Here is a 15596-nt window from a genome sequence, read left to right as displayed (position 1 = left end):
TTAGCACTGCTGTTACTTACAAGACACTTGTTCTATCTACAACTTCACATGGTGAGGCAGCACTTGAGAGATGAGTCTATGACCTGCATCAGTAAACAAGATGGTAGGTAATAAGATTCAGCAATTACATAAAATTAATCTTTATCCATGTGGTTTCTCCTTCTAGTCTGTGAAACAAATCTTTGTCCTCCACCACTGCTCAACTGTGCAGAAGATATGAATCTTGTCAAAGAAAATTTATCTGGGCAATGTTGTCCAACATGGCATTGTGGTAACTAATTTCATACTTAAAAGCTTTATTATAATAAGCTGATATATTTTGATCAATGTAAATATGTCGATTTTTGCCTTTTAGAGTGTAACTGTGAGAACCTTATAATGCCAACTTGTGAAGTGGTAAGAACACATATTTAGAATGTTTATTATTCAAATTTACTCTTCCTTTGTCTCCTTCATTTCTGAATTCTTCAGAGTTAATGGAAATATCTTCATTAAATTGTACTGAAGTAGATTCAATTAATGTGCTCTTTTATTACAGAAGTCAACCTTTTATATTTTATGTGAAACAGGAAAATGCAACCCATGATTTTTTTAAACTAGTGACTAAATATACTAACATTGTACTTACTGAAGGTCACTGGTTTTTAAATGAAGCAAAATATGGAAAAATATTATTTGAAAACTGAAAGGTATTTCAAATCTCAAATGTCATAGAAATACTATTTATAATGGCCCAAAGTAGAGATACCTGAAGGTGATTTTACTACTGACTTTAAAGGAGAAAGATGCTTATATGGGAGTAAAAAAATACCATCATATTTGATATAATAATAAGTATTGGTAGAATAATCAAGTGGATAATTCCTGTAGGTGGGTATTATTGAGAATAAAGGTGTAACTAAATATGTGGATAAGATCTCAAAAGAAATAGGCATAGACTATGAAATAGGGAAGAATAGAAAACTTAAAGCTAAGCTTGAAAGAAGGGAATGAGCACTGTGGCTTTAATTATTAAAAAACAGGTGTATAATTACTTAAAAGAGTTAGGACTAGCCAATTTTTTCCTTATTTCATCTTTGGATTAGCTTAGGCACTGGCAATTTTTTTTAAAAATTCCGTCTTATTTCCAATAACATTGGAATGATGTCTTTTGACTAAAGTCATAAAATTACCAAATGAATTAATGATAATGAAACTAAAATGTATAAGGCGCTATAAAAATAAGATATTAGCTTATGGGAAATGCCTTTTATATGTTATTATGAATTGATTTGAATAATTTTCTTATGTAAAGAATAAAATTCATTTTATTTCTAATGTGATATGAAAATTAAAGGAACCCAGGAAAATTTGATATTTAAAATGTAATTCTCAAAGATTTAAGTCTGGATTGATCAAATTATGTTAAATGCATGTACAAATATGGCATAATTAATCCCACTATTATGCATAATTATAATGTATTAATAGAAAAATTTAGGTCTGGTCCTGGGTATTCCTTACAGGGCAAAATATGAGAATCTGTCATGATAACATTTACTAACAATCGAAGATTATATACTACTTTCTGTGTGTCAGCCTATTTCTAAGCCCTTTAAGTACATTGACCCATTTATTTCTCTCAATAATACTAGGTGGCAAGCAATATTTTATCTCTCTTTTACAATAAGGAAAGTGAGGTGCACATTGGTTAAGTAACATGCTGTAGCTCACACAGCTAGTGAACAGCAGAGCCAGGATTGGCAGAACAGGGTTACAGTCCTGTTCGCAAGTCCATGCTATTAACTGCTACACTAGACCCTTCTGCTGCTGCTCTATCTGCCATATCAGCCTTGTTTGGATGCAGACTGCAGAGTTCTGGACCACCTCTACAGAGAAGATCACAAACATTTCCACACAGCAACATTTCCAGGGTGTCAAGCACTCTTTTAGATCCAGTTGCCCTCTAGAAGTTCAGAATCAAACAATGTAATTTTAAAGTTATGACAGACCACAAAGATCATCTTATCCACCTTCTCTCCCTTAATAATAATAAAGCTTAAAGAGATTGAGTGATCCACAGTCAATGGATCAGAGTGACCCACCCCCCTGGGTTACTAGTGAAATGACCACTAGGTCAACCTAAGCATAATCACTAAAATATCTTGCCAAGCACCTGTTGTGTGTTTAGCTGTGTGGTAAGACATCTATTAGATGTTATAATGAATGTGTATTTTAACAATTGTCATAATAAGCTATATAAGTCACATAATAATAATAATTTCTTTCTAATAGGGAGAACTTACTGCAATAGATCATAACTTTCAGAGTGACTGTGGATGTTTTCAGTATATCTGTGGTAACTACTTTTTAAAATAACTTTTAATAATAGATGAATATTTTGGTATATGTTGCTTTCTATTTATAAATTTAAAATGATCTTCTTTGAGAGAGATACATATTAAACCAATCACCAATATTTGAGTAAAAAAAGTACTATTAATTTTCTTTTGAAATATCTCAAAATGTTCTGAGAACTTGGTAATAAGAAAGAAAAATGTTTTTTTTTCCAAAGCTTTCACAGGATTTTAAAGTTGATATCAGTTTATATTTAATTTTTAAAAACAGACAATATCTAACTGTGTGAGGTTTTTTCCCTTTGTTGTATATGATTGATGTCAACATTGTAAAGCATAAGTAAACTTGATTTTTCTATGAAATAAAGAGTGTTCATATTAAGTAGTAGCAGGATAATAGGAAGTAAAACTTTTGCTCAATGGCTTGAAATTCTTGTATTTTTATATTAGAGAAAGCTTATGTTCAGAGTTGGAGAGGCACAAAGCTGTGCTAAGTATATCATATAAGCTGTGCTAAGTATATCATATTCCAGCTCACTCTAATTTTTACCACTTTTAAAGACACAGTAGTGCATTAAATTAGCTCTCTCCCTCAGGAAATATGATCTATATGACTATTTATATTGTAACACTAAAAACTGAATAACTGCTCTCAAATAAGCATTAAAAATCACGAACACTGCAGAATCCCAACTTCATGAATTAGATGTAGCCTCTGTCCGCATCCATGTCCATCAGTGGTTGTGCTGTGTCCTAAAGAGAAAGCAGCAAGTAGCTTGCCCCTCACTGGGATCTCATATTTCTGAAACCTGATACAAAATATAGATTTTGAAGGAAGTTGAATTATAAGGGATGAATGTGCTGTATTCATTATTAATTAATATTCTAGAGTTATTACCAATGTGTAAGAATCTTACTTGATTTTGAAAAAAACTAGCATATCGCATGAAAACATAGGCTTAAATGTAAGTTTATTTGATTGATTAATATAAGATAACATTTTATTTTCATATTATTTTTTATACTTTAGAAAAGGATGATGTGTGTGTATTTCAAGAAGCATCAGTGTTGAACCCTGGACAATCTATGATAAAGTATTTTAAAGGGGACTTTTGTTATAAAATTGAGTGTCTGGAAGAAAAAGATAACCACACAGGGTTTCACACTTTGAATTTTACGATGGTGAATTGTTCAAAAGAATGTGATATTGTAAGTATTCTTTATAAGTCATTCTGATAAGAGTTAATGAATCTAAAATTGGCAGCTGCAGAATTCAAACTAGTGAATACTCCATGAGTTAAAAATGTACTCTTGAATAGTTCTTTAACTGTCTATAATGTAATAACACACTCATTTAAAGCAGATTTCCACTTTCCTATGTATGACCTTGAGCTTCAGGAGTCTTATTATCTACAACTTGCCAGCTTGCTTGACCTGAGATCACAATTCACTTTCTTGATGAGTCTTGGTTGCTAGGTGTAAAGGTTAACATCGACTTCACTTTTAATATGGTTATATAAAATCAATTATTATTTAAAGCTCTTCAAACTCAACCTTAGAAATGCTTATGGCTGTTCTGAGAGAGCATATAATTATGTTGGGAAACAGCTCCAGAACTAATTCAATAAAAGTGTTTGTATTGTTGTGTGCTAACTCAATGTACTGTCACCATATGCAGCACCAGGTGTACATTCCATCCCCAAGTGATTATGATTGTTGTGGAACCTGCAAAAATGTATCCTGCAAGTTTCATATGGAAAATGGAACATCAGTTATATATGAGGTATGCATTCCTTATTTCTTACCTTCTTTAGAAGGTATATCTTTGTGTTGCTTTTTGAAGATGACATTCTTGAGTTACATAAATCTGAAAAGTGTCACACACCCATATATACATATATACATATACATATAACAAACATAACCATAACAGTGCACTTAACACACTGCACACATTTGCTACATTTTAAAGCATTTGATAATTTCTATTATCAAAAGAAAAACATGTTTTAGTGTCTTCACTTTTTTCTCCTAGATGTGGGAAATGGGCTATGGGAAATAATGATTTCTAAACGTATAAATGAAAAAGAAAATATTTCTTTGGAACTGCTAACTTTTTTTTAATAAACCAGACATTAGTGTTTTCTGAATTAAAATATTTTATCTTCTTTTATGCCAGAACTTATGTATCATTTCCAATTAACATTCACAGAAGACTGGAAGCTACTCACAAATTGAGATAGAATCTAGAGAAAAGAAAGTGGTCAGGTTTATTAACATGTTTTACTGGTCTACATGGCGTCTTCAAGTCAGAGTTTAACTATAATTATAAAATTTAGCTTACAAAATAAAGATATAGATTAACTATAGCCCAATACTTGGGTAATAATTACTTCAGATGACTTTATTTCTAAATAGGAATTCTGAAACCAGGAACAAAATGTTATATTTATGTATTTGTTAAAAGAATAGGAATAAGTTTTATAATAACCAAAGGTATATGAAATTAGAATCATAGGTCAATAAGCACTATCATCCAATTTTTTTAAAATTTTTTTCTGATAAGGGAGTAGAAGGAAGAATAAACAAATTTCAAGAAAAGAGGTGTATAAGTAATATGATTTGCTTTTTTATAATTAGTGAGGAAATGTCAGAGTAAGAACTTTGAGACTTGGTCAGATTAGATAATTATTTTTTTAGTAGAAAGTGATACCTATTTTCTGATTTCTTCTCTATTGCCTTATTTCACAATTACATATTTGTTCTATTATGAAACCAAACACAAACACACAAACAAGTATTTTCAATAGTTTTATGTAAATTTGGAGACATTTTCAGATGGAACATTTATTCCACAAGAAGTTCTCTGCATCCTTTTGAAGTTGATTCAGTAAGATGGGAAATTGTTTACTTAAGAAAGTAAGCATATAAGGAGAGCAACTAAGAACAGAGCAGGGAGGAAGAGCATGAGAAGAAGATTAACATTAAACAGGGACGAGAGGTGGGAGGGAAAGGGAGAGAGAAGGGAAATTGCATGGAAATGGAAGGAGACCCTCATTGTTATACAAAATTACGTATAAGAGGAAGTGAGGGGAAAGGGGGGAAAAAACCAGGGAGAGAAATGAATTACAGTAGATGGGGTAGAGAGAGAAGATGGGAGGGGATAGTAGAGGATAGGAAAGGCAGCAGAATACAACAGACACTAGTATGGCAGTATGTAAAAACGTGGATGTGTAACCGATGTGATTCTGCAATCTGTATATGGGGTAAAAATGGGAGTTCATAACCCACTTGAATCAAATGTATGAAATATGATATGTCAAGAGCTTTGTAATGTTTTGAACAACTAATTAAAAAAAGAAAGTAAGCCGATTTTAACATACTCAACAGTAGCTTTCTCTCTCTCTTTTTTAGGAGGGAAATACTTGGCACTATAACTGCAGCACATATGAGTGTGTTAAGACTGAAGAAGGAGCAATGATTCTGAACTACAGTATGGTCTGTCCCCCTTTTAATGAGACCGAATGCAAAATGGTTGGTACTTTGTTATGTCTAAGAAAACTCTGTATTAACTATAATTTAAAAATATCTGAGGTCATACTTATATTGTGGTGTATATTTTATAGTGCATGCTTTATTTTTTCTCCTAAATAAAAGTTCTATTTTATTTCCTTAGTTTGCTATTTTAAGTTCTATATGGTGATCCAGATTTGACTCTCTGAATGGACACTTTGCTATCTCTGGGTTTTCATGTGTAGTCAAAAGATTATTGAAAAGTCCTATGCTCAGCAAACCTAGCCCTCCTTGTAATACAGATTCATAATTGAGTTTAGCCATTTTTTTGGTAGTCAAATGGCCAGATTCATGATGTCATTCACTTTTTTTTTGGTATGGAGATTGAACCCAGATGCACTTAACCACTGAACCACATATTCAGCTTTTTTTAAATTTTTTTATTTTGAGAAAAAGCAAGTTGGTGAGACTTGCTTTGAACTTGTGATCCTCCTGTCTTGGCCTCCCAAGTTTCTGGGATTAAAGTAGTGTGCCACAGTGCCTGGCTCATTTCACTTTTTAATACATGCTGGCCTACGTGATACTTTCCTTAGGTTCTTTGAGCACAAGCCACTGGAGGACTTAGTATAGCATTGTTGGTTCTTCACCTTTGCCTTTCAAATTATCTATTCTCTCAGAGAAGAGTCTATTGAGAGAATGGATTTCAAAAACTGATATAAATTTTATTTTAAAAGATTTTTTATGTTTTTTTTTTTAAAGAGAGAGAGAGAATTTTTAATATTTATCTTTTAGTTTTCGGCGGACACAACATCTTTGTTTTGTATGTGGTGCTGAGGATCGAACCTGGGCCGCATGCATGCCAGGCGAGCGCGCTACCACTTGAGCCACATCCCCAGACCTAATTTTTATGTTTTTAATTATTTAGGCAATATTTATCCATAATTAAAAGTGAAATTCATTCAGTTTTATAGAAAAATAACATAGTTCCATTGATTATTTTTCTAAGAAACCCCCTTTTACTGCTGATGGCTGGTCAACTAACTTTAACATGGACTGAAGTCACAGAATTAAAGCACTGGAATTAAAATTAGGCATCATCGTATTTCACAGACTCATTTTTAAAGAATAAATTGCTCTTTTATTTGAGTTACAATTAGAAAGTAAGTAAAAGCAATTAGTAATCACTATGAGAATTATAAAAGCTAATCAATAAGATTTTGTTAATTGAGCTTTACACAAGAGCCACCATAAGGAATGGAATTTTTATGAATAATAAGATATTAAAGAAAAAGATATGGTATTTAACAATTATATTGATAAACTCAATTTAGTCTAAAAGGGTAGTTTAGATTGGAGGAGTTGAAAAAATATAATAACATCTATTTTTATCTGTTATTATTTTGCTTTGGTAAAAATATTTTGAAGCGTTTGAAACATTTTTTTAAGAAGTATGTTTTTTTGCATTATTTTACACATTATTAATGTAGAAATAATATGATTTTAAACAAAATATCTGCTCCTAAGAAATTCTTATTAGAAACAGTTAAATTCCAATCACCTTTCAATAAAGGCTTTGTGATATTTGATTAAAAAAATTGTGAAGAGTTAAGTTTCCAATTTCTGGTCTAGGAAGAAATACATAAACTGTATTTTTTTTACTTTATTCTTTTTCTCTTTTCCTAGAATGAAGGACTTGTAAAGATTTATAATGAAGGCTGTTGCAAGATCTGTAAGTGAAGACATATTACATGCAATAACTTGATAGATTAGTTTTAATTGCTCACGGTGATTGTGTTTTTCTCATAGGATTCGATTCCTATGTTACAGAGGAAAACAGATTTTATAAAGTACATTATTTCAACAACATTATCATGTGGTTGATAACTTTTTAATTTAATCTTTATCTTCTGCAGTTTATATACAATGTTTTAAATTTAGATAAATTTTAAGTTTATTGTTAGAAATTTCTTTATTATGGAATCTCCCAAAAGGGATTGCATAGGATTTTAATAGATTTTAAATTTATGAGTGCATCATGGTCAAATTTTCTTGGAACATTCTGAACTATATAAAGTTAAACAGGTAATGGTGAGAATGGCCTTGAGACTGCAGTAAGGACACAAATAGTACAATGTATTCCAGGTGTATTTGAACATGTCTGTGGTTCTGTACTTTTGGGAAATATCATTTTAGTGAAGTGTATTTAAATAGTACATATAAAAGTTCCCATCGTTATATTGATAATAAAGTTATGTGATATATTTTATGTTTGTTTGAATTATAAGGTTTTATTTCATAGTGATTTTGTATATTCTAAGGACTAAAATAGAATAGCGGCATATCCATGCAACTATTTTTCTTTTTTTAAAAAGTGTTTATGAATTTTTGTCAATATAAAAATGGAAGGTCTTAGAAAATTGCGATAGTAATTTAAAAGTTGCTGAGGATGCTTTGAGGAAAAGGGCAAAAGAGTTCAGGTTAATAATGTCATGATGTAGGGCTGGATTCTTAGATACAAATTGTCATGCTTCTCAAATGAAATTTCTGAATTTCACGAAGTGGTAAATCCCATAAATATGTAAGAGTAGTCTTACCTATTCAGAGCTGTACAGTCTTACTGAAGAGACTGTTAAAATGCATTAAAATAATGTTGCAACAGAGCTATGATATATACCATGGAACATAATAATAATTTAAAATTAGAAACTCTCTTAAATTTTCTGCACAATATTTATTCCTTATGAAAATTCAATAAAATAGGTTTTAAAAGTATCCTGATGTTCAACTCAGAGAGTTAAGTAACTTGTTCTTATCAAACTTCTGTGACTGAGGAGGTGCTGAACTATATATGACCAAGTTGTATTTGCATGATGTCTGAAAAGCCAAATTCAACAAGCATATATATAAAAAAAGCAAATAGTCCAACATAAAATGGATTGATGACTAACTTGTCATTGGATTAATTTCTACAGCAGCTGTGTGACAAAGTAATGCAAAGTGGTGGCTTAAACTAGAGAAATTCATTGCTTCACAGATTTGGAGGCTAGAAGTCCAAAATCAGGATGTTGGCAGGGAGGCTTTCTAACTGGGGCTGTGAGGGAAGGGTCTGTCTCCTTGCATTGTAGATGGCTGTCTCTGTGTTTACATGGTGTCTCCTCATGTGACTGTCTCCAAGTTTCTTTTTGTAAGGACAGCAGTCATATTAATTAGCGCTCACTAATGATCTCATTTTCACTTGATGACCTCTGTAAAGACCTTGTGTCCAAGTGAAGTCACATTCTAAAGTTCTAAGGGGCATAGGAATTTTTGGAGGTCAAAGATCAGCTGATAAGAGTTATATTGCTTGGACATTGAGGATAGCATAAAATCACTTATGTATTTTTAATTACTGGAGATCTTAGACACACACTAATTACTTTTTTTCTATTCATTAGAAATAGCTATTTTTCATACAGTCTTTGCTGAATCAAATGAAAACTAATGTGTATCAAATAGTCATTGTATCATGAGTTCAAGGAATGAAATTTTACTGTAAAATCTGAAGAGGTTTATATTTTATTTCTCTTCTACTTCTTCCATGTCTAGACTCTTAGGGATGAGATGCAGGCACAGAGAGAAGCATGTTAGCATGTTATAATGTGAGGTCCTGGTTTTTATAATCCTATGTTATTTATTAGAGAAGTGAGAATGTTTATTTTATATGAGGGGAGATATTGGTGTGACTAATCTAATGAACAACCATTTACCTGCCACACATTGACACTCTTAAACCCATTACAGATAAGATCATAGTTAGTCTTTTCAGCCTTCTGGGAGGTAAGGATGGTCCCTCTACAGGTGAGATCAACAGAAGTTGATCTCCTTAGTAATGGCTTTAGACCTGTCCAATGCCTGGACCCAAGATCTTTCAAATCTACCTGGCTCTTAAAAGTTATAGATCAATGATAATCCATATTGGTTTCTCTCATTTTATATGTAAGGACTTGTGAAGTAGTTCTGTTTTGGCTTTAGAGAGGTTAGGGTTAGGGTTAGGGTTAGGTTAGGGTTAGGGTTAGGGTTAGGGTTAGGGTTAGGTCTGTGGTCTGTGCTTTTGGGTGAATAGACTGTGTTGGAGAAATTATGGAGGTTGGATATTATAGCAGACACTGTTTAACAAAATGGGTCACAGTAAGGTCTCTGAGGAATGAATAGGAAATGCCTCTTAGTACAAACAGACTCTGCTAACAATGAATTAATGCTGTCCCAGTTTCATTTGTTGAATGAATGAATTTATCAAACAGGTTTGTATTGAGCCCCTACATGTGCCAGACACCCTTTTAGGCACTGGGACTATAATAATGAATGAAATAATATCTGCATGGATAGTGCATATTACCAAGAAAAGGGGAAAAACAACATTAACTGCACACATATATACTGATGTATAAAGTAGTGATGAGTGGTCTAAAAAAAAACAGCACCAGCCAGGCACAGTGGCGCATGTCTGTAATCCCAGTGGCTCTGGAGGTAGAGGTAGGAGAATTGTGAGTTCAAAGCCAGCCTCAGCAAAAGTGATGTGCTAAGCAACTCAGTGAGACCCTGTCTCTAACTAAAAAAATACAAAATAGGGCTGGGGATATGGCTCAATGGTTGAGAGCCCCTGAGTTGGATACCTGGTACCCCACCCCCACCCCACCCCCAAAATAAAAATAGCATCAAATTAAAGAGATGGAGAATAAGAGTAGTTGGGTTGCTAATTTAAATTGGGGCTTAGAAACTGTGTCTTTAATGAGATGTCATTTGAGCAGAGACTGAGTGTCCTAAGGGAGACATGCAAAAAATGAAGAGTTCAAAGTAGAGGTAATAGCAAAGCATGGCTACAACACAGAGTGAGGGAAGGAGAGGGATAGACAAAAGAGGGTAAGGTAACTTTTAGGTCATGGTAAAGATGATTTCTTTCTTGACTATTCCTTTGCATTGGGTTTACAAGAGATTAGGAGGGCTAATGAAGTAATTACTGATGAAAGCACCTCAAGACACAAAATAACCTGTGCTCTGCCAACAGCACTGAGCCTTGGGCCTTGCTGAAGTAGAGCCGTCAGGGAAGAGGAAGGATCAGCATAGGAGACTGATGAGGAGCAAAATGAATTAAGGAGGATAGAGTGATGGACTGGATCTGATGCTGCCAAGAAGTGATGAGGACTGAGATGTGGCTTTGAATTCAGCAATTTGGAGGTAGTGGGTGATCTTGACAAGGATAGGTTAATTCTAAACAGTCTTAGCTACTCATCTCTCCTTCAACCAGAATGGTTTAATCAGGGTCTACTTTATATGATGGGATTTCACGTAAGCTTTTATTTCAGATGAAGACTTCGTGACTAAACTCATTTGAAAATTGGTAATATAATTCCATCCTTTTGCAAATAAGGAAACTCAACAGAATGATTCAGTGACTTTCCTAAAGTGGCAGAGCAATTTAGTAACAAGTGAAGTGAGAATCCTGGACCTTTACATTCTGATTCAGGAGTTATATCCACTACCATACAATATTAAATATACATACATTCTTGGGTGCATAATCTAGTGACAATCTGTCATACACAAATGTACCATGAATGATTACAAAATATTTTCACTTAAAATCCTAAAAGATCATCACAAAGCCATAAAATCAAGGATGACCCATCCACACATTTCAGTATGATTGTTAAATAATTCATTGCATTTTTGCATTGTTTTATGTTAATATTTGCTAAGATAATGTGGCTTTAAATCTCTTAATTTGTATTTTAAAATTGATGTGTAAATGTGTTTATGCATTATTTATATATATGCTTATACATATCATGACTCATTCCCAAATTAATTTAATATACACATATACTACAATATAGGTTCATTTTAGCATTATTATATGTGTGAGATAGTTTTGATTTATGATAATGATATCTATTATAAACCAAGAAGTTTAGAAGTAGAAATAAATAAGTATAAAGCTAGAAAATATAAGAATTTATTTAGAAAGTAAAAATAAATATTGCATAAGGAATGGAATTTTAAATTTTAAATTATTCATTTAGTTAATTAAATTATTGTGTAAAGTAAAATTTTAAATATCTTTTAATACTGGAATATATTTTATATAAATATATAAAATTTCAAATTTAAATATACTATGTTTAATTAAATTAAGAAACAATTTTACATGGCCCTTTGATGAAATGTGTTCTGTATTTTATCAGGCAAACGAGAAGAAAGAATATGCCAGAAAGTGACGATTAAATCAGTCATAAGGAAACAGGACTGTGTAAGCCAAAGCTCTGTAAGTGGAAAATATCATTTGTTACACAAAGAACGTGTGCTTTTCTAGAAGCATATGTGTCACTAACCCATAGCACTAACAAATTTGTATGCCAATAAAAAATGCCAACATACTATGTTCAACTTTAAGAGAATTCCTATATTCAAATATTAAATATTCTCTTTGTGAAGAAGTATGACTTATTCTTAGTATAAATAATCAACAGCTCTAAATGATAATTGCAATCCAGAGAGATGGGAATTAAGTCTAAATGTATTTGACCACATGTTGTCTTAACTATGCAATTTTACTCAATGAAAATAGTCATAGTCATGTCTGCCCTCTTTCAAATGACTCAATTCAATGTCCTACTTCAGTTGTGACATAACACAAGTGACAAGAGAATGATTAGATTGTGATTAGCATATCCCCCACATCCATCTAGATATGTTTGCACACTTGATGCTTTGAGTTTTGTCAGTGTTGCTATTTTGGACATCATTATGGAAAAGCTCTTGACTTCCATGAGTTTCAATGTTGTATTTTCCACAATCTTTTAACATGCAGGAAATCGAGGGTTAAAGTGGTAAGGAAGAAAGCCTTGCTTTCATCTGACTTCTTATGGAACATAATAATAATCAGTGTTTTTAAATTTTTAAGATAATTTTCCTTATTATATCTCCTTACAGATAAATGTTGCATCATGTGATGGAAAATGCCCATCTGCTACCATATATAACATCAACGTTGAAAGTCACCTAAGATTCTGCAAATGTTGTCGTGAAAATGGAGTACGAAACTTGACTGTGCCTCTGTATTGCTCAGGAAATGGCACTGAAATTATGTACACTCTCCAGGAACCTATAGACTGCACATGCCAGTGGAATTAAAATCTTGGATTCCAAGAACTCTGTACATCATAATGTCAAATTCAGTTAAATTTTATGACCATTATTTAGGCACTTGGCAGACTTACACTGTTTGACAATAATGTGTTTTTAAGACTACTGGGATTTGATGATTTTATAGTTGGTACAAAATATATACAGCTCCAAGGGCAAATATCAGATTTATTAGATTTATTGCTTCATTTTAGAGAATCAAATGATCATAAATTGTTCAGTTGAAATGCTATTATGTTTATAACTGCAGCACGGCACAAATCTGGAATGGTTCCATTAAATAGAAGGCTATTTTGCAGAATTCCTTCAGTTTCACTCATGAGTTTTTTTTTTTAATTTGCAGTTTTCCAAACCTATACAGATTAAGATATCTTATAATTTCTACTGTTTAGTTTGATAAATGTGAGCAGTTAAATTGGCAGCTAGATAGCCTTAAAGAATTGTGTATTTAGAGACAGATCATAAAGCTATAGGATTTTAGGTTACTAAAATGAATATTAGGGATTTTATTGCAAAGTCCTCTCGTTTTGCTGGTGTAACTGATAACCAGAAAATACTTATGACTTGTGTAAATTCATTCAGCATAACAACGTGTAGAATTCATGTTAACAGCTGGATTAAGTTCTAGGCCTCTTATTCTATCATATGTTCTTTTATTTTGAACAGCTTAGTAAGGTGTCTAAATCCAGAATCTTTAATTCTTAAGGAGTTTTCATTGGACATTATTAAAAATTTTAAGTTCAATATGTTTATAAAAATGCTTCATATACATTAATAGTTATCTCAGTAGTAAGGAGCAGGGAAATAGAGCATCATTTTCTTAATAGAAGAAGGATAACTTTAGCTTTTATTTTTTGTACCATTAAAACTGCTATTAAAATTGTTACTAGTTAACATTTAGTTAGATAATTACTGTATCACTGACATCTGATTTTTAAGATGTATTTACATACTATTGAAACTGAGTGCTATTTTGCCATTAATGCTGCTGCTTTGCCAACAAAGAGAGAATCGAAACTAACTGAATGTATTAATAATTTTACAATGGGATGCTACACTTTTTGATACAGTAGATTATTGACATTTGTAAGGCATATATCTTAAAGTCTTTGTGAGTTCACAAATTCTTTGCCACCTAGAGCACACGATTATCTCAGTTTCTTCCTCAGTAAAGAAAGGAGTACTTACTGAGTGTGAGGGGCAAAAGATGTCCAGCATCAATAAGAGAAGAGTAAAATGACAGTGAGAAGCAAATGCTTGGATCTAATAAACTAGGCTCAGGCTTGAGGGAGGTGATTTGCTTTCACATACTAATGTTTCCACTTCACAATCATGCTTCCCAGAAACACTGCAATTTATCTTGGATCTCCATGGTTACTAAGAAATTGATAAAAGGATTAATATTGCATCTGCAAAGTCCCTGCATCTACTGTGTATAAAAATGATTTATCTTGTTTAATATAAATGTTTTCTGTAGACATAAACCATCTCAATCTCTTTGATTTTTATTAACATATTGATTGAAATAAATGTTTTTGTTTAAAAATATTAACATTGTACTTAAGAGATAAAGTGTTATGTACCTCAAATAGAAGTGTGTAATGTTGTACATTATCTATTGCCCATTTTCAAATTTCCAATCTGTGAAATATTTGTTATTAAATTAAAAATATTAAATGATCTTTAAACATATTTGTGGGGGGAAAGGAAAAAATTCTTTTAGAACTTTGTGAATATCCACCAAATATAACAAATAACAACTGAGGCTCTTCCATGTTACCGGCACTATTTTAAACTCTGGGAACACAGGCCAACAAAATGAACATAGCCCTCACCTTCATTAACTTAGAGTATAGGGAGAAAGCATACCTTAACCAGCTGTACATATGTGGAAGTTCAAATGGAGACCCCAAAACTTATTGGAATGTAGTATAAACTAAAGGAGCCCTCAAATCAGCAGAATGGCATAAGGGAGAAATAAATAGAAAATAAATAGAAATAAATGGTGTTGAGACAACAGGATAGTCACTGGGACAGAGAAATTTGGATTTATACATCCACTGAGATTGGGATAAACTCTAAATGAATCAGTAATTCAAATGTTCCAAAACAACAGGACAGAAGTTCTAAAACAGTTATAAGATTCATTATAACCTTAGATGGAAAGGGCTCTCATTCTGACTCAATATCTAGAAGCCTAAAAGAAAAGATAAATAAATTTAATAAGAAAATTGGAAACAAGCAAAGTCTTCATGGCAAAAAAAAAAAAAAAAAAAAAAGTAGAACCAAAGAGACAGTATTTGCAATGTGTCACTGACAAAGTCTAGTATTCCTACATGGAAAGAGTTCCTGAGAAAAATCACAAAAGGGAATAATTGATGAGAAAAACTTGTCATATACTAATAGTTCCAAGAAAAAATAAATAATACTAGTTGACCCTTAAGAACAACAACAACAACAACAAGAAAGCACACTTTTAATAAAAGCACTTCACATTTAATCTACACTGAAATACAGGTTTTTCTCCTACTGGACTGGTAAAAATGCAGAAGTTTGATAATATTA

General features: G+C 32.2%; 1 protein-coding gene across 2 annotated transcripts in view; it reads left to right on the top strand.

The window, feature by feature from the left end:
* Otogl (otogelin like) overlaps positions 1-14623 on the top strand; it is a 123711-nt gene extending 109088 nt beyond the window's left edge. For both annotated transcript variants that reach the window (XM_046465091.2, XM_046465090.2), the window contains 9 exons: positions 167-271; positions 356-396; positions 2275-2338; positions 3367-3545; positions 4015-4119; positions 5751-5870; positions 7533-7578; positions 12071-12150; positions 12819-14623. In XM_046465091.2, coding sequence (XP_046321047.1) covers positions 167-271; positions 356-396; positions 2275-2338; positions 3367-3545; positions 4015-4119; positions 5751-5870; positions 7533-7578; positions 12071-12150; positions 12819-13019 — 941 coding nt within the window. In that variant the 3' untranslated portion in view covers positions 13020-14623. The remainder of the gene's footprint in view (positions 1-166; positions 272-355; positions 397-2274; positions 2339-3366; positions 3546-4014; positions 4120-5750; positions 5871-7532; positions 7579-12070; positions 12151-12818) is intronic.
* Positions 14624-15596: the final 973 nt, after the last annotated feature.

Source organism: Marmota monax, unplaced genomic scaffold (assembly GCF_021218885.2).
Source record: "Marmota monax isolate L192 unplaced genomic scaffold, Marmota_monax_Labrador192_F-V1.1 WCK01_AAM20220418_F8-fsc00146, whole genome shotgun sequence".
NCBI lineage: Eukaryota > Metazoa > Chordata > Mammalia > Rodentia > Sciuridae > Marmota > Marmota monax.
The sequence above is the reverse complement of the archived record's forward strand: the minus strand, read 5'-3'. Positions and strand labels throughout refer to the sequence as shown.